At 51.6% G+C, this 20,541-nt stretch overlaps 1 protein-coding gene across 6 annotated transcripts; it reads right to left on the reverse strand.

The window, feature by feature from the left end:
- Positions 1-16,329, reverse strand: LOC133374829 (ETS translocation variant 3-like). Of its 6 annotated transcripts, none has more exons than XM_061606069.1 (5): positions 16,269-16,329; positions 12,615-12,670; positions 10,587-10,824; positions 7,947-8,062; positions 1-5,964 (listed from the first exon to the last, which is right to left on the reverse strand). In XM_061606069.1, exons 2-5 carry the CDS (start codon positions 12,658-12,660, stop codon positions 4,745-4,747), a joined length of 1,620 nt encoding a protein of 539 aa, XP_061462053.1. In that variant the 5' UTR covers positions 12,661-12,670; positions 16,269-16,329; the 3' UTR covers positions 1-4,744. The 6 variants fall into 6 exon arrangements, with proteins under 6 accessions (XP_061462053.1, XP_061462050.1, XP_061462055.1 ...); XM_061606066.1 differs by lacking the exon at positions 16,269-16,329 and adding an exon at positions 16,125-16,261; XM_061606071.1 differs by lacking the exon at positions 16,269-16,329 and adding an exon at positions 15,527-15,615.
- Between the last annotated feature and the right edge of the window lie 4,212 nt (positions 16,330-20,541).

Below are 20,541 nucleotides of genomic sequence, written 5' to 3' on the forward strand. Positions count from 1 at the left end.
CTTATTTAAAAGGTTTATTTAACTTTTTTAAATTTGAGGTAAAATACTTTTCATATCAACTTCCATAACAAAATACAGAGCTATCAGATACCCCTGGAAAAAATATGTATATTATACATATATTTCTATAACATTACATCATATATATAATATATATGCAAACTTTTTTTGAAGACTTTATAGAAAGTGGAACGTCTAAAGGCACTGCACAAAAGCATGAGGACTACTTACATATTTTTTTATTTTTACACACAATTTTAATCCTGCTTTACAAGGACAAAAAAATTACCTCAAGCTAAGAGTTGCTGTTCAGATGTTTAGTCTCTGCTGACTCAAAGCATCATAAAGACAGGACCATGTCTCATGAAAAATGATTTAATAATAATAATAATAATAAAAAGTTATCAGTAAATACTTTGTCACTTTAACACTCTAAAATCGAACAGTTCTTTTATTTCTTTTAAAAGAAAACTAATTGAAAGTATTCCAAACCAAAAACATTTTTCTTGTTAAAACCCATCAGGATTTGTAAGACCAAAACGAGAGGAAAAAAAGTTACATTTTTTTCAAAAGCAAAACGGTTATGGAATTAAAAGGGTAACCAAGCAGATATAAACCTCCCTGGAAGGTTAAAAAAACTTGCCAGCTCTCTCCAAGGGAACAGCATGGACTTGACGCATCACCCATGGCTCACATGTGTGGGTCTGCACACAAGGGACCCAGTTAGAGGGTACGCAGCCCTAAAATTCCAATCCAGAAATAATGCCCCACAGTGTGCGTGGGGGGCAGAGTCTGGGTGTCTTTCCTCAGTGCACAGAAGAGTGGCCGGAAATGGCATCTCAGGACAGAGGAGGAAATGGCACCTTCCCTGCATGCCAGAAGAAAGTCACCCAGGGTGGATTTCAGCCCCAAACTCTAGACACTCCCCTGGGTGAGGTGCTCTCAAGCATTATGTGCATCTGATGTGTGGGTCTCGAGAGAGGAGCCATGCACCCCACCCACCACCCACCGACCCAGGAGTGAGCAAGATTCCACATGCCTGCCCTTTTGGGAAGGGGCCAGGAAATTCACTGTTATATGATTAAAGACTGAGCTGGGCTCAGTTCCCAAGGTCATTTTGTTAGCCTTCAAAACTGGTGGGGTGGGTGGGGGGTGAGGAAGAGAACCCTCCTCCTGCTGGAGGGGGTGGGTGAGATTTTTTGGGGGTGGGGGTGGGGAAATGTGGTGGGCCGCAAGCGCTAAAGTTTGCTTGCTCCCTAAACATTTTCTTGGGCTAGCAAATTTAGGAAAAAAAATACAAAACATTTTGAAGAAGTCAATGCATTCTTGATTAGTTACAATGTGGGATTCCAACTGTCCACACTTCACCAGCTTAAGTATTTGGCACAACGAACAGACATTTCTGTTTTAAGTGCATGGCCGTTTCTCCTGCCAAAAAAAGAAAAAGGAGCCCTTCGGAGAAACCCTGTCCTAGGAGACGGGCCTTGCCTGCTGTGGCCCCTGCAAAGCCTCCCTGAGCCGGCTGAAGGGGAAAGAGGCCCGCTTCCCCACACAACTGGGTTCTCCTTCTGCCCCCCAGATTACCTCGCTTCCCCCTGTCCGCTGCCCAAGACCCCGAGCCCTTTTATCCCTGAGCAAGGTGCCCCCACTTTGCAGTGCAATGGCTTTGGAGGAAGGAGGGGCCTGGGGGGAAGGGGACCCAACGAAAAAACATGACTGCGAAGATTAATATATATACACATAAGACACAAAGTTGCGCTAATTTTCACTGAAGTGCAAAGGGTATTTTTCATGCCCCCTTTCCCCCAAATGGGCTTAGCCCCCCCACTTCCCACCCCCACCTGACATCAATTCCGGCACTTGGGTACAATGGGCTGTAGGTTTGCATGTGCTGATCTTTAAGAAAAAGATGAAACAAAAAAGGCCGCGTGTTTCAGTCCCTGAGTTTCGAGCCCATCTCCGCCAGCCCCCTTCCTCTTCGGGGGAAGCCTCAGACTATCCTGGCAGCCACCCCCACCCCAGGTCCAAGCCAGAGAGGTGTGTGAGGCTGCTACCGTGCAGAATGGTGGCTACCGTCAAAGATTGGGAGTGGGGTATGTGTGAGCTTTTGCAAGGCCCTGCAGATGTGGTAGAAGGTCCAGCCCCACACGCTGCCATGAGCCCCAACTCTGCCCCACCCATGCCAGGCATGAAGTTCCCAAAAACTCTCCCCCTCCTCAGAACACCTACAGTATTCACTTGAGCAAACCTCCGTGGCAGCCAACGGCTTTCCTTCATGGAGCCCCTCAGAGCCAGGCGTGGCTGGCCGAGGAGGCGAAGGCATCGCTTGCTCACAGGGGGACCAGAGACTCATCCAACCTGGCCAGCTTGCGTGCGTGCGTGTGTGTGTGTGTAGAGAGAAAGATGGGGAGGTGGGGGGCAGACAAGGGGACGTTAAAAGAGGTGGTGCCACCGGGTCCAACAAGTGAAACTGCAATGAAGACGGCAGTTGGGGCCACAATTACCCACAAGCATACAAGGAAAGGCTCCTAATGTAGACATGGCTTAGGTTCACCCTCAGGGAGCCGCCTTGGGAGGTGTAGAGGAGGGAAAAAAGAACGTACTCTTGGGGACCCTTACCACAAAACGGCAGGCAACTTACAAAGATCTCTCTGTCTGGGGGTTGCCGACATGGTGCCAATGGGCACAATGGTGCCCCTTGGGGAACTTCTTCCGACACATGCAAAGCTGAGTCCCTCCACGCTCACGGCCCGTCATGACTTCATCACAAAAAGAGTGTAAGGGCTGGAGGAGGAAGTGGGGAAGGAGGGCCCTCTTTCCCACTTCCTCTTTCAGCTCTATGGGCTTTTCAAGGCTCAGATGGGAGCTGAACTGACAGCGGAGCAACTGAGAGGAGGGCAGGAGGGGGAGGAGAAAGGAATGGCCGGTGTGTGTGTGTGTGTAAAGTGGGGAGGGAGCCACAGAGGTCAGGGGGGAGGCTGAATGGGAGCACACACACCAGATCCGCTAGAATAGATCCTCTTGAAACCGAATCGTTTTTTCACAAGTTTTGCTCCCCCACCCCTCACAAAAATTCCCACGATGAAATCACAGAACACAACTCTCTCTATTGGTTGAACCATAAAAGCCACAGAGTGGCTGCTCTGTAGCACTGCCACGGCAGAAACCACGTGGGTCCAAGGAATGGATCCTCTTTTTCACTGGAGAGCCCGTCAAAACCACCATCAAACCACAGGGTACTGCCATGCCCACAGGCACGTCCTGTGTTCTCATCGTATGCAAAAACCATGAAGATCCACGCAGGGCCCATACTTTGGGCTCAACGCCTCCACGGCCCTGGACCGGCGACTTGTCCTGAGCACCTCACTACTGAGGCCTGGGGACCCCGCATTGCAAACTCAAGACTTAAGTCTACAGAATCCGACCCAAATGCTTTGGAGAAGCAAAGAGTTTGCGTGTGCATGCGGGGGACAGACGGGCGCGTGTGTGCTTCCTCTCTCCCTCTCCTCAGGGGAGGGGGAAAGACAAACAGCCAGGGGGTAGTGTGGCCACCCCACACCATTCTCCCTGCATTCCAAATGTGCCCACAGGCCCAAGGTTGGCGGGGATCCCCCCCGCATCTGCCCTGCTGCGCACTCTCCAACACCATCCTCAACCATCATCCCTTTGCTGCAAGGATCCAGACCCTAGTTTGAGACCCTGAGCTGTTCATGGCCCTTCTTCCCCCCCACACATGCCCCTCTTCCAGGCCCAAAGCAGGAACCCCCACCCCCACTTCAAGCCACACCAAAGCCCCCCTCTGTATCCCGGTGCTGGACTCCAAAGAGTGCAGTTAAGGCAAAAGGGAAAGGGAAGGGGGGCAGTCAGGGAGGGGGTGTCCCAGCACTCGTCCCATGGGAGGTCCCACCCACAGCCACCCAAAAGAGGAAAGGACGAAAGGGGGTCTCGTTAAAGGCATTTGGCTTGCTTGTTTAGTTTACAACCACGTTCCTTCTACATCCCTGAAAAGATTTCTACAATTGCTCATCATGGCTTCTTCAATATTTTCAAAAACATCATTTCAAATGTGGCCATTCAGTGTCCCCTCCCCTCCGCCCCACTCCAAGTTCTACAAGTGACACTTAAGGTTGAAAAGCCCTCACGCCAACCAGCCCCCCCCTCCTGCCAGGGTGGCCACTTCCGTATCATTCTCCTGCAATTTCTGCTTTTAAAACGTTTAAAGACAGTGCAACGCCCCCCAGTACCACCTCCTCACCCTCCCAAATAAAGTGTCTTCCTATTTTGACACAAGAGACATTCCAGTTGTGAATGGCTAGAAAGCCCTCCCTCTCCCCCCCATCCCCCACAAAAGAACTATAATACATCCAGACAAATTCTGGCTTCTATAAAACGCTATTAGGAAAAGGGGGAGAGAATTCATGCGAGAGTTTTTCCACTTCAGTGGAAACCCCACCGGAGGGGCAGGGGGTGGGGGGGTCACTGGAGAAACGGCCAAGCGGCTTCGCCCACAGACGGGGGGAGGCGCACTGCAAGAGCCACCTCGCCCCTGCGCCCCATGACCAACAGCCGCATTTCACCTGCAACCCACACACACACACACACACGCAACACCCTTCACAAAGCCCTCTAGAATTAGTCAGGCCATTCTAGCCCCCCCTTCCGGTCCTCCCCACCCCACTAGGCAAACCTTGCTACATTACAGTGCAGGGACCCCCCAGCCCTCTGCTGTGGGGCCTCTGCAATCCTATGTATCCACAGCAGCCTTGGGGGCCAAGAAGATGTGTGGGGTGTCCAGGTGGCCGCCCCAGTAGGCCTTCCTGCCTGGTGCTTCCTCGGGGGCTTCTGCCTGCCGGTCGCCGTTCCAACGCCGCTTGAGGCGCAGCTTGGGGGGCATCACAGCATCCTCCCTCTTTTCTGGGCCCCCCACTGGCTCCTCCACAGGTTCTCGGGCAGGTTTCTCGCCAGAGCCTTCCTCATGCTTAGGTTTCTCGTCAGCTGGGACATTGGTCTGGGCGGGGGCTGGCGGCCCTAGTGGTGCCACGGGCCAAGATGGGGCAACCGGCCTCACAAAGAAACCCTCCTCCCGCTCCTTGCTCTGGCTGGGAAGCACAGCTGGGCTGCTGCCTCCTTCCTCCTGTCCCGCCGGGTCCCGCTCTGGGGAATCTCTGCTCTCGCACTCCTGGTGGTCCAAGACAGGCTCCATCTTGATCTGAGGGGACGCTGGGGCTGGCTGAGAAGCCCCGGGCCTCCCGCCGCTCTCCAGGCGCTCGCGGTTCTTGCGCCCGACAGGCGGGGGCTGCAGCTTGATGGGGAACTGGCCCTGATCCTCCGGGGGCACCTGGCGCGGCAGGGGTGGGACAATCAGGCCTGGGTAGCGAGGGAAAGTCCGAGGGCTCAGGTGGTAGTTGAAGACGGAGCAGGCCTGCGAGTGGAGGTAGCGCTTCATTTCCTCGGGGTTGAAGGAGAAGCAGCTGCTCCCGGCCGCAAAAGGGCTCATGCCCGGGGAGGGGCTGTACGAAAAGAGGGTGGGCGTCAGCGACAAGGCAGGCGAGAGAGGGACATTCAGGACCCCTCCGCGGGCCGGGAGTGGGGACACAGCAAACGGGCTGTGTGGGTCGGGGTACATCCCAGAGCAGCCGAAGAGAGGAAGCACCAAGTCTGGCTTGCGCTTTTGGTGGCTGGCACCACCTGGAGCGGTGGCGGTGGCAGCAGCAGCAGAGTTGCGAGAGGCCAGGAGGTCCAACCCCCGCCGCCAGTCTGGAGAGCTGCCCTCCAACTCTGGCACTGGAGAAGACTTCTCACCGAGGCCGCGGTGATTTAGAGCCTCTTGGCCAGAAGGCACGAGGGATCTGCCTGAGAAGCGGCTTGGCTGGGCGTCTTCGGTGGGAGAGTGGCTGTCCAGCGGAGGGAACGGAAACCGGGAAGAAGCTGTCGGGACTGGAGGAGCACTTTGGGGAACGACCCCTGAGGAGGAGGAAGACAGGAGGCATTATCATCACCATCATCACATTTCTTACCTGTCCTTTACTGGAAGGTCTCAGGGTGGGTTACAGCAATTAAAAAATACCAAGTATGAAAAGACAGTTTAAAACAAATCAGTCAAGACAGGGCAACCAGCCTCTGAGCAGGGTGGGTGCAGAGAATATTTACGTCTGGTCTCAAAGGCCAGGACAAAGAGGTGCCCCTTCTCCGCATATGAGGGAAACATCTGCAATCCCCAGCAACCATTCAGAGCCGTGAAGCTCCCGACAGTGGCTAGTAGCCGCTAACAGCCTTGTCCTCCTCCATAAATTTGTCTAATTTAAAGCCACCCAAATAGGCGACCCTCGCTCCCTTGGGGTGGGTGGGAGTGAATTCCATAGTTAAAGCTGCACTGCGTGAGGAAATCCTGAATCTCCCGACATTCCGCTTCCCTGGATGCCCCCAAGAGAGGGAGATGGAGAGGATGTCTTCTGGGGGAGCCCCAGAACCCGGCTGAGCTGGCTGACCCACAACCCTCTTAGCTCCACTGTGACCCGCAGCAACTGGGCCAGGAACCGCTGCGCTCGTCTCACTCTCTCGCTCTCTGCGCAGAGCAGCCGCCCAGGCCCCAAACGCCACTTGCTGCACTAAGAGGCCTTGCACAGCATGAGCAGCACAACGAAGGGAATGCAACGGTGGAGCAAGGGCAAAGGAGGAGAGCACCGGACAGGTTTCTTGCATCAACCTCCCCAGGCAAGAGGAAAGAAAACAAGCTGCGATCACCGAGAGGCATTCCAGGACGCTGGCAACCTCCTCTGTCCTCAGTGTCAGCCCCAGGCTGGGGGGAGGGAGGGAAGAAAGAGCACAGGGCGGGCCCGAGAGCAAGAAGGAAGGAACCAGGGTGAGCAACGTCAGGCGAGAAACTGCCCAGACTTGTTCCTGCTGGAACCACTGTCGCTTCAAGAGTGCGGCTTCCAGATCTGGCTTCAGCCCAGCCAAGAGAAGCAACAGGCCCAGTCACTTTACACTGAGTTTATAAGTGATGTTTGTTCCTTATATTTATACCCTGCTCTTGCTCCCAAAGGAGCCCAGGGCGGCCAACACATCCGTGGAAAAACCAGTACAATAAAAACATCTCCAAAAGCAACTACAAACAATGGCATACTCTCACAACTATTAATTTTTAGGTTGCCAGGAACAGTATTTTTTTCAGCCATCAAATGCCTGGGTGAATAAGGAATGTTTTTAAGATCCTCCTGATTGTTAATAATGCGGGAGACAGACACAACTCACCAGGAAGGGCATTCCACAAATGGGAAACCACCACCAGGAAGGCCCTGTCACAAGTCAATGCCAACAGACACCACCAACAGGGCCTCAATCCACTCAGACTACATGCTGCAAAGATGGCTACTAGGTTGGGGGTTGGGAGAGACTGTGAAACCACAGAATGTTTAGAAGAGGCAACCCCTTCCCCCCACAAGGATCTTAGTTTTCAAGCTTTCTGAACTAATAAATTGGTTCTGGTTGTTATTTAACACATCCTTTATAAGGAGAGAGACACCAGGGTTTTGTTAGGGGGAATGCTGCCCCAATGCAAACTTCTGTGATCCCGTTAAGATGGCCAAAGGCAAAACCCGGATCTTGTGTCGTCCAGCTACGTGATGCAAAGTTAAATATCCGGACATGAAAACCTGTGTGACAGTGCTATTCTGCAGGGCTCTGGTTTCTTCCAAAAAATGCAAAAATAATTATCTACTTACAAATGCTTGAGCATCACACGCTAACACAAACACACACACATATTCACAGCAAACGTCAAGTGTCCACGTGTGATTCTGGTGCAGGACACAGTTGGAGGCGGCCTGTGGGATATTTGGCCATAGTCCCCAAACTCACAACCCCACCTGATGGCCTACAACAGGCCTTTGGTTCCGGGCCAGATGACATTCCACATTGACCTGAAGAGACAAGAACTCGCTCACCTGTGGGCCGTATGTTGATGAAGGGGTAGTTGGGCATCACCAGCTTGTTGAAGTTGAACTTGTAGGTGAACCTCTTCCCTTTAGTTTTGTGGAGGATCCTCTTGTTGTAGTAATATCTGCCAAAAGGTAAGAATACAATCAAGCGTCAGCCCCTGTGATTGCTGCGACCTCCAGACTGGGCTGTGACTTAGTTGGGAAGCACTTGCACAATGGCGGCATCTGCAGGTAGGGCTGGGAACGCCTTCTTCCGAAACCCTGGGAAGCCACTGCTGCCAGTCAGTGCAGACAATACTGGGCCAGCTGGATCAACAGTCTGACTTGATATGTTACTATTTGAATCAGTGCTTCATTCAGAACCCTGAGGACTAGAACCTTACTTTATTGGGGGTGGGGACCCATGTTGGGATGAAGAGTGCTGCCTACGCTGCAAGGCCTCCACCTTGTTTGGTTCTGCATTACAAGACAGGGCAAAGCAGAGGCCTAAGACCAAGGAACAGCAGGACTGACCAAGGACAAGGGAAGGGTTCCAATCCACACTCCGCCACTCAGCGCTGTGGATGACCTTGGCCCAATCGTTCTCTCTCAGCCTAGCCAGCCTCACAAGGTCACTGCACGGCAGGGGTGGCTAGCAAGAATGGCTGTAGCTCGGGGGCAGAGCAGCTGCCTGGCGTGCAGAAGGCGCCAGGTTCAGCCTCTGGCGGCATCTCCAGGTACGGCTGGGAAGAGGCTTCCTGAGCAAAACCCTGGAGAGCCCCTGCCAGTCAGTGCAGGCAGTACTGAGCTAGATGGACCAGGGCTCTGATTTGGTATAAGGCAGCGTACTATGTTCCCACCTAAACCAGGCCTTTATTCAGAACCATGAAGACTGGAATCTTGCCTGATTTTTAGGGGAAGTCTGTAGCTCGCTGGTCAGCTTCAGTCCCCGACATCTCCACTAGGGCTGGGAATAGCTCCTGCCCAAAGCCCTGGACAGCAGCTGCCAGTCAGTGCAGACAATACTGAGCTAGACAGACTAAGGCTCTGGCCCAGACTAAGGCAGCTCCCTACGCTCCTATTTGGGAAGGGTCCCGGCTGAGTGGCAGAGCTTCTGCTTTGCATTCAAAAGCCCCCAGGTTCAGTTCTCAGCATCTCCAGGTGGGGCTGGAATTGAATTGAATTGAAACTTTAGTTTTACCCCGCCCTTTTTCCAAACTGGAACTCAGGGCGGCTTACAAATAAAACTACATGTAGTTAAAAACATAGAAAAACATACAATTAAAATGCAATTAAACAAAGGAATGTCCTTTGTCTGGAGAGCCGCTGCCAGTCAGTGCTGACAACGCTGAGTTAGACAGACCCCACCCCCAGCCCGGGCCTGATTCAGGATAAGGCGGATTCCCATGTTCCCGGAAGAGGTGCCCAAAGGAGAGCGCCAAGTGGGAGACAGACATCCTCTTCCTGCTGGCCTGTCAAGCTGGCTGTACTGGTTTGCCTCCCCAGCACCATCCTGAGCCCAATGGAGGCTTTGCCTCCTCCCCTCCCTCGAATCAAGGGCTGTGTCAGGATCCTCTGCGCTGGGACTTCCTTCCTCTTCCATTATGCAAATGCTGCACTGTTGATCTTGGCCTTCGCCACCAAGGAGGGATCAGAGGGCAAACAGCAGCCAAGAGGCAGCCTCCCAGGGACAAAAGCCAAAGGGAAGCACGCTGTCGCACAGCCGGTGCTCTCCTCTGCTTGGCGCTGGCTCAACTCCGGCGGCCTTCTCAGAAGAAGAAGTGGGAGGAGGAGGAGGAGGGCCAAGCACAGGGACGCTGGGGGCCCTGGAGAGAGAGGAACAGGCAGCAACCACAGGCAGCCCCAGGAGCTCTAATGGAGAGCCTGCCTGCCAGCCTGGCTGAGTCAGACCAGCCGAGAGCCAGGCGGGAGAGAGCCAGGCCCCTGCGCTGACTGGTCCTGGGCCAGGCAAGGGAGTCCAGCACACAGCAGCATTGCAAGGGGCCGTCCCAACCACCTACCCGCAGCAACACATCACCTCTGTTACCCCTTTCAAGCCCAGAGAGAATCCATGGATGCTGTTCAGCAGAGGGAGGAGGTGCATGAGGACCCCCCTCCCCACCAACCACCAGTAGCTGGCAAGGCTCAGCCAGGCAGGACTGACAGCCCACAGGCCTTTCAGCTTAGGGAGCCTGCTGAATGCAAAGCAGACCCTCTGCACAATCCTAACAAGCACAGGTCCCATGATGCAGAGATTAAATGCCAGAAAGCCAGCTGGTTTTTCTAGTGATTCAGTCCGTATCCACCCACCCTCTTCCAGACTTTCAAGATGGGACTTGGTGACTCGGAATGGAATTAGGAAACCTCCTAGAAGGCTGATTACTCAGAGGCAGTCCCTGTGCCTTCCACGAAGCTTCTTACTGCCAAGTGCTCACGTCCAGGATTGCATCCTAAGTATTTCAGGCTGCAGAATTCTGCACACCCAAGAGGGCAGATCTCCTGTGCTGACCTACTTGCAAGCTAGAGACAAGGGGATTGAAACCTGCCTGGAATGGCTTTGCTAATGGACAACGCCCAGACTCCTCCAGATTGTGGAGAAGCGATCAATGCCCTCGACTCACACCACCACCAACCCCTTCCCCGTCTCCTGTCTCTAGGCCCCCTCACCTGAGGGCCCGGCTCAGCTTGTCGTAGTTCATCTGGGGCTTGCACTTCCGCCTGCCCCACAGCCGCGCCACCTCGTCGGGGTCCTTGATGACAAACTCCCCGTACTCCCCCTGCTGCCAGGCGATGACGTGCCGGAACTCCTCCTTCTGAAGCAGCTCCAGGATAAAGTGCCAGAGCTGGATCTGGCGGGAGCCGGGGCTGGATTCAGTCTTGTAAGCCCAGTCCGGGAAGTGGTAGCCTGAGGAGCAACAAAAAGCCATCAAAAAGTGGGACAGGAGCAGGACCCCGAGTCTGAGAACCATTTCCTTTTGTGGAGGGCCTCTAAAATTATAACCAGCTGGGATCCATTTGGCTACAGCAGGAGGGGTCAACCACCGGGCCACAAGGATAACTAGGCCCACCAGGACTCCCCCCCCCATTTGGCTCACAAGACCATTTTAGCCAAACCACACCCACCTGCTTTGCACTCGGCATCATATAGGGCAACAGGTGTGGGGCAGGCAAAGATGCAGCCAGGCCAAAGGGAATCGTGTAGTGCTACACAAGCCCCAGCCACTAGCTGGCACAGGCCAAACCAGGGGTCACTGACTCGCCTGCCTGTCAAACATGGCCCATGGGAGATAAGGATCCAGCACACCAGCCCTAGGCTATAGCCAGGATAGCCATCATGGTGCCTCCAGATGTTGCTGGACTACAACGCTCATCTTCCCTGACCATGTGGCTGACTGGTGGGATCCAACAACGTTTAGACTACCCGTGACCTAAAGCTATCACACTTCTGAGTCACTCAGTCCTCCTCCTCATCTCTAAGCTGCTTTGCGCCATTTTAAAAAAATTAACACTGAAAAGCAACTGAAATTCATAAATGAGAGCTTATAGGAACCTTCATAGCAATACCCACCAAAGAACCAGACCTGTCTGCAAACACCAACACCACCCTTAGCCAATGAGCCTGGCCTACCTCACAGGGATGTGGGAAGAGCAAATGGACAGATGTAAAAGCTCCCTCTGGAGCACACACCCTTATACCTCCCACCCCCGACTCCAAGAGGCTGGCGGCTTTCCAACATGCATCATTATCTCTGCCTAATAATCTCACCCCCAAACACAGGAGACTCCAGAACACATTATGAAGCCCTGGGCTCTTCTGCCATCTCGATGTCCTTTACATCAGGGATCAGGAAAGCCGCGAGGCCCTCCAGATGCTGTCAGACTCCACCTCCCACCAGGCAGCCACCTGTGCAATGGTCAGGAATGAGGAAGGCGGGAGTTGGGAGTACAGCAACACCTGGATGGGCACCACGTTCCTCACTTAATGCTTTATATTATCAACGGATCCAAGCCGTAAGACTGACGGTGGCCATATCTACACTGTAAAAGCATTGGTGTGGTGCTCTCCCCGCCCCAGCCAGCCTGTCTGGAATAGGGCCCTAAATGAAGCAGGGCTCTGGAATCGGTACGCCAAACCTTCAACTCTGACTTCTCTATTTTTCTACTGTCCGACTCCGACTCCACCCAAAATTGCTTCCAACTCCACAGCCCTGGAAAGGGCTGTAAATGTCTTTTTAAATTAGAAGCTCTCAGAGCAGCATTTTTATCGCTGCCTGAATATGCGCTGATCTTGGCACCACAGCATTTGTCTTCATCTGGGTCCTGTATCATGCACTGACACACAAAATGCTTTCCATCCTGAGTTATGGTGAAATGCTCAACTACAGCTGACTTCATGGGAAGCTTCTTTGACATTTTGAATTTATATATTTTTTTAAATTGTCAATCAAGATTTATTTTGAAGCTGGAGTCGGAGTCAGTACATTTCAACTGACTCTGACTGCACTGGAAATTACTTCCGACTCCACAGCCCTGAAATGAAGTTACAAGACGCCGTCTGAAGCAGTGCTGGAAGAAACGGGTCTGCCACGATAACATCTTCAGGAACAAGTGGAAAGGTCTGTTCACACTCAAAGAATCTAACTGTAAGTCATCAAGCCTGTGGGCCTGAGCGGAGCATAGAGGATCCCATCTTACCTCCTCCGCCCTCCGGCTTCTCCACAATGGGGCAACCTGCCTTCATTTTTCTGCTCCTGCAAGGGGGGGGGAGAGGGAGAGAAAGAGAGACCACAGTTACATCTTAGCATACAATTACCATGCAAGGCTTCCCAGTTGCTTCCCCCCCTCGACTCAAAATCACCACCGACTCCCTGCAAAGTCCACACCTTGCAAAAGTCGACGGTTCTGTCAAAAGTTGTGATCCCAACAGGCCAACCAGAGTCTAACCACAAACCGTCATAAACACAAGCAATTACTATTCATTGATCTTGCTCTTCGACCCGGCAAACCAGTAAAGCAAGAAGCAGCAAAGCGTTGGGGCTAAGTCAGACCAAAAGAAGGGGGGTCTCTTCTGGCTCTGGGTTGGGAGCCGAGTTAGGGAAAGCAACTGGGGGGAGGAGGAGAAGCCTGATTCCCTCTTGTGGAAGAATACGGCACATCTGATCCCGATTACTCTGATGAAAGCCACATTAAGCACAACTCGGGCTGCCTTTCATGTCCTTACAGGCTTTCTAGGTGGTCCTTCCAATTGCTTCGCCCAAGCAGGCAAACTTTTTTCAAACCTCCATCACTTAGCCCACACGTGGCAGGCAGGCAGGCATGAATCCCTGCTCACACGGCCCTTCTCTGCTGGCTCAGGAAAGAACCAACAGTAGCCCTGCAGTGGCAGAGCCTGCAAACTGGTGTGAATCCACACAGCAAACAAAAGGATACAGCCACGGCTAAGCTCTTGCCTAGCAGAAGGGGAAGTCTGCTCCCAGACCTGTGTTCTCCAAAGTCCTTCCCTTGTGGCGGCTCTGCTTAGAAGTGGCAAAGCTGTGCAACTAAGGGAAGGGTAAGAGCACACCAGGAACCAGTCCCAGTGTCAGGAGAAAGCATTTCTGAGCCTGCTGAAAGGCAGGGCTCTGGTGAGGGCATGCCATGACTTCGCCCTTATCAGCACACGCAATCCTGCCTGCCTCCCTGCGACAGCCCACCCGTTGCGGGAACCCTGGCTCTGTCCAGCCGAGTTCACGGCTGCTGCATGCCTCCTGCTTGTGAGCTATTCAGCCTGTCCTCCCCATGACAGCTTCCGTGCTGGCTTCCTTTCCCTCTACCACACCCGTGTTTGAACAGTGAAGTCACCAGGAGACTATTTTAAGCAAAGAAACCCCCCCAGAGCCCAACAACTAGGACTCAAGAGCTGGGGAGATCCCTCCTCCTCCTCCTCCTCCTCTCCCTGAGCAGGGAGAGATTGATAAGGGGGGTAATAAAGGGATTACCTGCTCCTGTGCTCAAACAATGCTCCAGAGCCTTTCCACAGAGCACCTGACACTCCCTAGACCAGGCCAACCCCACTCTCTGCAGAGCACACCCTTTGCCTCCCAGCACTGAAAGGAAAAAACAGCACTTGGTGCCTAATAACAAGGAGAGACGCAGGCAGGTAGCCATCACCAGTGAGGCTGCCTCCAAGAAACGGCTCCTCCATGCACAAGCCCAATCCCACCCGAGAGCACCGAGAGGTGTGCACATCCAAGGATGAGATTCACACCCGGGTTCAAATTCCAAGAAGATGATCTGGGCCAGTCCCCATCTTGCAGCCTATCTCACAGGGTGGTTGGAAGAATAAAACAGGTCACTTTCCACCCCCACCTTGCCTCCCAGGTGCTGTCCCAGTCCCTGAACTTGGGAGGCTTTGCTAGGCCCCTCTCCTTCCCTCCTGGGACTTGCCTAAGCCCCTTACAAAGCCGTCAGAGCCTGTGGCAATCCCCACGACTTGGAGAAGGGAGTTCCTCAGTGTAACTCTTCTGTTTGGATAAATAGTAATAATAACAACAAATCTCCTCCATCACGCAGCAGCAACAGCCACTGCCTCCTCCCTCCTCTAATCTCTGTGCCCCAAATAGAGCAAGTCTCTCACATCTTCTTACCCAGACGCGTGTTTGTATCTGTCTGGTTTCTGAAAGTGCTATACAAGACCTGTGTGAAACCAACCACAGCAGAAGCGTTTGTGTTATAAAGAGATACGGCTTGAGGGACAGATTTCCCTCCCACCCCCTTCGTCAGTCACATGCCCCTGCCACAGAAGAGCCTTAAGTTCACCATATGCCACTTATTGTCAGCCTCTGCATAGGGAAGGGATATAAATATTATTTATTTAATCTCTCTCCCTCCCCCTCCGCCCAACTTCCCCAAGGAACATAAGAACATAAGAAGACCCTGCTGGATCAAGCCAGTGGCCCATCTAGTCCAGCATCCTGTTCTCACAGTGGCCAACCAGGTGCCTGAGGGAAGCCCGCATGCAGGACCCGAGTGCAAGAACACTCTCCCCTCCTGAGGCTTCCGGCAACTGGTTTTCAGAAGCATGCTGCCTCTGACTAGGGTGGCAGAGCACAGCCATCACGGCTAGTAGCCATTGATAGCCCTGTCCTCCATGAATTGGTCTAATCTTCTTTTAAAGCCATCCAAGCTGGTGGCCATTACTGCATCTTGTGGGAGCAAATTCCATAGTTTAACTATGCACTGAGTAAAGAAGTACTTCCTTTTGTCTGTCCTGAATCTTCCAACATTCAGCTTCTTTGAATGTCCATGAGTTCTAGTATTATGAGAGAGGGAGAAGAACTTTTCTCTATCCACTTTCTCAATGCCATGCATAATTTTATACACTTCTATCATGTCTCCTCTGACCCGCCTTTTCTCTAAACTAAAAAGCCCCCAATGCTGCAACCTTTCCTCGTAAGGGAGTCGCTCCATCCCCTTGATCATTCTGGTTGCCCTCTTCTGAACATTTTCCAACTCCAGAATATCCTTTTTGAGATGAGGCGACCAGAACTGTACACAGTATTCCAAATGCGGCCGCACCATAGATTTATACAACGGCATTATGATATCGGCTGTTTTATTTTCAATACCTTTCCTAATTATTGCTAGCATGGAATTTGCCTTTTTCACAGCTGCCGCACACTGGGTTGACATTTTCATCATGCTCAAGGGGATGCACCTGGTCCCCATTCCCACCACCACTTTATCCTAACCATAACCCTGCGAGGTAGGCCAGAAAGAGAGAAACAGGCCAAAGCTACCCACTGACTTTGATGGCCAAGGTTTTTTGGGGGGGGGGAATTGAGGCTGGGTCTCCCAGCGCCTCGCCTGACACCCTTTTAACGCCCGCAAGAGACAAGCTCAGAGACCCTCCAAGGCCCCTCTTGAGCCGGGGGGGTTGTCTCCCTGCACGACAGACGCGCTCAGGCCCAGCCGGGGGGGGACGGGCAAGCCAGACCCGCCGCCGCCACCCGAGGTCGGCAACTCCTCCCCATGTCCCCTCCCAAGGGAGAGCAGGGGGGCTCCCCCACAGACGACCCGCTCTCCTCCCGACGGCCTCCCAGGCCTCTCCCCAATAAACACATACAGGCAGGAGCCCCCTCCTCCTCCTCCTCCTCGCCGCCCGCCCCACGGCCAGCCTCAGGCCCGGAGCAGGAGCAGCGCCCCCTCCCTCCGGCCCCTCCTCACCTGAGCCGCCTCCGCCCGCGGGCCCCGTCCTTCCGCCTGGGGGCTCCTCCTCCCTCCTCTTCCCTCTTCCCTCCTCTCTTCTCCCCTTTCTTTTCTCTTTCTCTCCTTTTCTCTCTTTCCTCCCCTCAAGAGTCCCTCACCCACCCCCAGCCTCCAGCCACCGGAAACGGAAACGCCTCGTCGGTCGCCCACTGGGCTCTGACTCGGCTCTTGCGTCACTTCCGGAGGAGGGAGGAAACCCAGGCGCTCACGGGCCATAGAGGCTGTCGTCACTTCCTCTGGGAAGCCCGGGCGGGGGGCGGGGCCGCGCGGCGCTTTGACGCCACTTCCGGAGGGGGGAAGCAAACACCGGAAGGAAGTGCCGCTTCCTTCTGTTCAGGAAACAATCTACGGAATATGATGATTATAATTTGCATTACTTAAAATCCTGTTATGGTTGTATTATTATTATTATTGTTATTATTATTTTATTATATTTTTACGATTATTATTTTATTATGACTATTTTGCTATTATTTTGTTGTTAATGATAATTATAATAATGATAATAGTTATGGCAGTTTTACTACTATGTTTGTTGTCATTGTTATTATGACTGTTTTATGATTATTATGCTGATCTTATTATTTTATTATGCTGATTTTATTATTGGTATTATCAATTACCATTGTTATTATTAGGGCTCTGTTATTATTGCTATAGGAGGCATCCTAAATCCATGGTGTAGGGAGCCAGCCTCTCTGCCTTGTTTTCTGTTCGCAGCTTTTTCTCAGACTCAACTAACAATACAAGCCTCTCTTAGGGCGGGGGGGGGGGGCTCTCTCCTGAAGAGTTTCAATAACAACGGGATCTCCGTGGTCCAGTTAATGGGCACTTGACAGACCCATTAACTCACCTGGCCACTCTATTAGACTAGCAAAAGAGACTCACCTGACCTGTGGAGCAGGTTTCTCCGTTGCAGAGCCCACCTCCAGGTGCAGGGTTCCAAATCAGAACCTAGAAGGGTACTCACAGAAATCATCTATCTCAATCCCCAAACCCATAAAAATATTTGTAGGACCCACCCTACTTTTGTGATTGTAAGTTATTTTAAATGGTGTATTAATGATGTATTTTAGATTGTTGCCTCCTGTCCTGGGACCTCAGGGTGAAGGGTGTGTGATCTTCCTATATCATAAAATTGTAAGCCTTCACACCAGCAGGATGTTGTGTGACGTTGGAGTGGGGCATGGTGGTAAAGACCAGTGGGCAAGCAGGCAGGGTATGCAGCGGTGGTGGAGGTAGCACAGGCTGCAAGCCACACTGGCCCTGGCACCAGTGCAAGAGGAGGCTGCACTGGCCACCACGGCAGCAGAGAGGACAGAGGAGGAGCAGGAGCAGCCCTTCAGGCGGTGGTGGTGGTGGAAGCCACGCAGACTGCAGTGAAGCTGCAGCAGTTGAGGAGGCTATGTAGGCCATGGCACTGGCACTGGGGGAGGCTGTGGTGATGCTGGAGACCACACACATATCACGGCAGGTGGGAGGGCCAGGGCTTGGGCCTGGGCAGGTAGGAGGGTGATGGCAACATCAGCAAAGCCCCAGCAGTCAAGGCAAGTGGGTGGTGTTAGGAAGTGTGGGTGCCAGGGGTGAGGGGGGGGGAGAAAGAGAGAGAGAGTCCCTCTATATGTTTATGTGTATCCATGTGTGCTTAGGAGTGCCAGGAGGTGCCTGTGAGGGGTTGTATCTTTGGGGGTGTATGGGATGTGTGTCTGTGTGTTTGGGGGTGGGGGTTTGGCAAGGAAAGCAAGCAGGGAAGGCTCTGCCCCCCAGGATATTAAAATAATGATGATGGTGATGGTTATATCATCTTTAGCATTAGCAGCAAAAGTGTAAGCGAATTTCTTTTGTCTCGATCCACAAACAGTGCAATCCTAACACTATTAGGGATGAGGGAGAAATTTGCTGAGGTCGAACTGGGCGTCATACTCTCCCTCAGTTCACACACTTGTTGTCTTTGCGGACTGGTCTTGTTTGCTACAAGCTTCTCCAGCTTTTCCCGCTACAAAATAAAAAAACAAACAAACAGAAACAATTATAACAACATTCATATTGTTGTGACATTATTCTGACATCTTTGATCTAAACTCACGGAGCCGCAAAAACTGTATCTGCCTGATGTTGGGAGGAAACCACAATTTTTTAAAGACCAGAGGATGAGGAGCATAATCCACCCCCAAACTAAGCACCTTTAAGGAGTAAAGATGCTGCATTGTCACCGTTGCAATCTTAAGCATATTTACTACAGTGTAAGTCTCACTACATACTTACTTCTGAGTGAACACATGCAGGCAGGCTTGCACTGTGGATAGTGCAACCCCTCTACATGCCTACTCAGAAGCAAGGAAGCCCCATTCACTTGCATGGGACTTACTCCCAGGTAAAGTGTGCATGTATAGGATCACAATAGATCCCACACTGGCACGTGTGACCCAAGCATGTGCAAGGTGCGTTGAGGGTGTGTGTGTGAAGAAATCCCAGTCACACCTAAGGGTGAGGTTGGACAAGGACATGGAGGAAACTCTCTTGGCTCTGGACTCTCCCCTCTCATCGTGCAAGGCAGGCAACAAACAAACATACAGAGACAACCTGCCGTTTCTCCTCCCAACAGTCTCCCCCATTCACAAAAAGAAAAGTAAATAAAATAAAAAATAGTCTCAACTCTTAAGAAGACTCAGACTCACAATGTGGCCACCTTTTCTCATTCTTTCTCCAACTGTCAGTTCAGTCTCCAACTGGGTATCTAGTATTTTTAACTTTTTATTTCTGCATCTCTGTATTTTTTAATTTTTTAAAAAATGCCCAGTAAATACAGCACACATAGAATCATAGAATCATAGAATAGTAGAGTTGGAAGGGTCCCATAAGGCCATCAAGTCCACCCCCCTGCTCCATGCAGGATTCCAAATCAAAGCATTCCCGACAGATGGCTGTCCAGCTGCCTCTTGAATGCCTCCAGTGTCAGAGAGCCCACTACCTCTCTAGGTAATTGGTTCCATTGTTGTATGACTCTAACAGGAAGTTTTTCCTGATGTCCAGTCGAAATCTGGCTTCCTGCAACTTGAGCCCATTATTCCGTGTCCTGCACTCTGGGACGATCGAGAAGAGATCCTGGCCCTCCTCTGTGTGACAACCTTTCATGTACTTGAAGAGTGCTATCATATCTCCCCTCAGTCTTCTCTTCTCCAGGCTAAACATGCCCAATTCTTTCAGTCTCTCCTCGTAGGGCTTGGTTTCCAGTCCCCTGATCATCCTTGTTGCCCTCCTCTGAACCCGTTCCAGTTTGTCTGCATCCTTCTTGAAGTGCAGAAACCAGAACTGGATGCAGTATTCAAGATGAGGCCTAACCAATGCTGAATAGAGGGGAACTACACTTTTGTTAATGCAGCCTAATATAGCATTTGCCCTTTTTGCAGCCACATCACACTGTTGGCTCATATTCAGCTTGTGATCAATGACAATTCCAAGATCCTTCTCACATGTTGTATTGCTGAGCCAAGTATCCCCCATCTTATAACCCTGCATTTGGTTTCTTTTTCCTAAGTGTAGAACTTTGCATTTATCCCTGTTGAATTTCATTCTCTTGTTTTCACCCAATGCTCCAGCCTATCAAGGTCCTTTTGAATTTTGTTTCTGTCTTCCACAGTATTAGCTGTGTCCCCTAATGCCCAATGCAGACATAGGCTACCTCAATGGATCACTTCCAAAAGTAAATTCCTGCCAAATTTTAGTATTCTGAAGGTTTATTCAGGGCCCAATTGAAATGCAATTTCTATTCTACAGAGAACAGGAAAGTGTGACACTTCCAAATGAGATTCACTTTTTGCACCTGGATAAATTCCTCACGTCTTCAATTCCCATTGATCAGCTGCAGAAAGTGGAGTGCATATTAGGAACAGGGATAGGATCCATTGGCTAGCGCTGGCTCGAAAGCATTCCATTGACCTAACAGGATGGTATTGATTTGAGTTGGTTCTTTGTCTGCCAGCCACAACTTTTACAGATCCGTTTTTCCCCTTGCAAAAAATATTGATATTAATATTTTAAAAGGAAATATTGATCAATTTAAAGGAAATACATATTTTGAAAGGAAATACTGTATCAATAAATTACCATTCTTATTATAGAGGCAGATTTTTTTAAAAATCTATTTTCAAAAACAGCTGCAGAAAATCACTACATAAAAATCTGATCTGTACCAATAGAGAATCATCCAGCATCATCAACGTTGCCGCCCAACAAGATCAGCCTCAAAAGACCTTCTCTCCGTCCCACCAGTTAAAACAGCTAGACTGGTGAGAACTAGGGAGAGGGCTTTTTCAATCGTGGCACCCACTCTGTGGAACTCCCTCCCAAATGACATCTGCCATGCCCCCTCCAT

This window comes from Rhineura floridana, chromosome 22, assembly GCF_030035675.1.
Source record: "Rhineura floridana isolate rRhiFlo1 chromosome 22, rRhiFlo1.hap2, whole genome shotgun sequence".
Taxonomy (NCBI): Eukaryota; Metazoa; Chordata; class Lepidosauria; order Squamata; family Rhineuridae; genus Rhineura; species Rhineura floridana.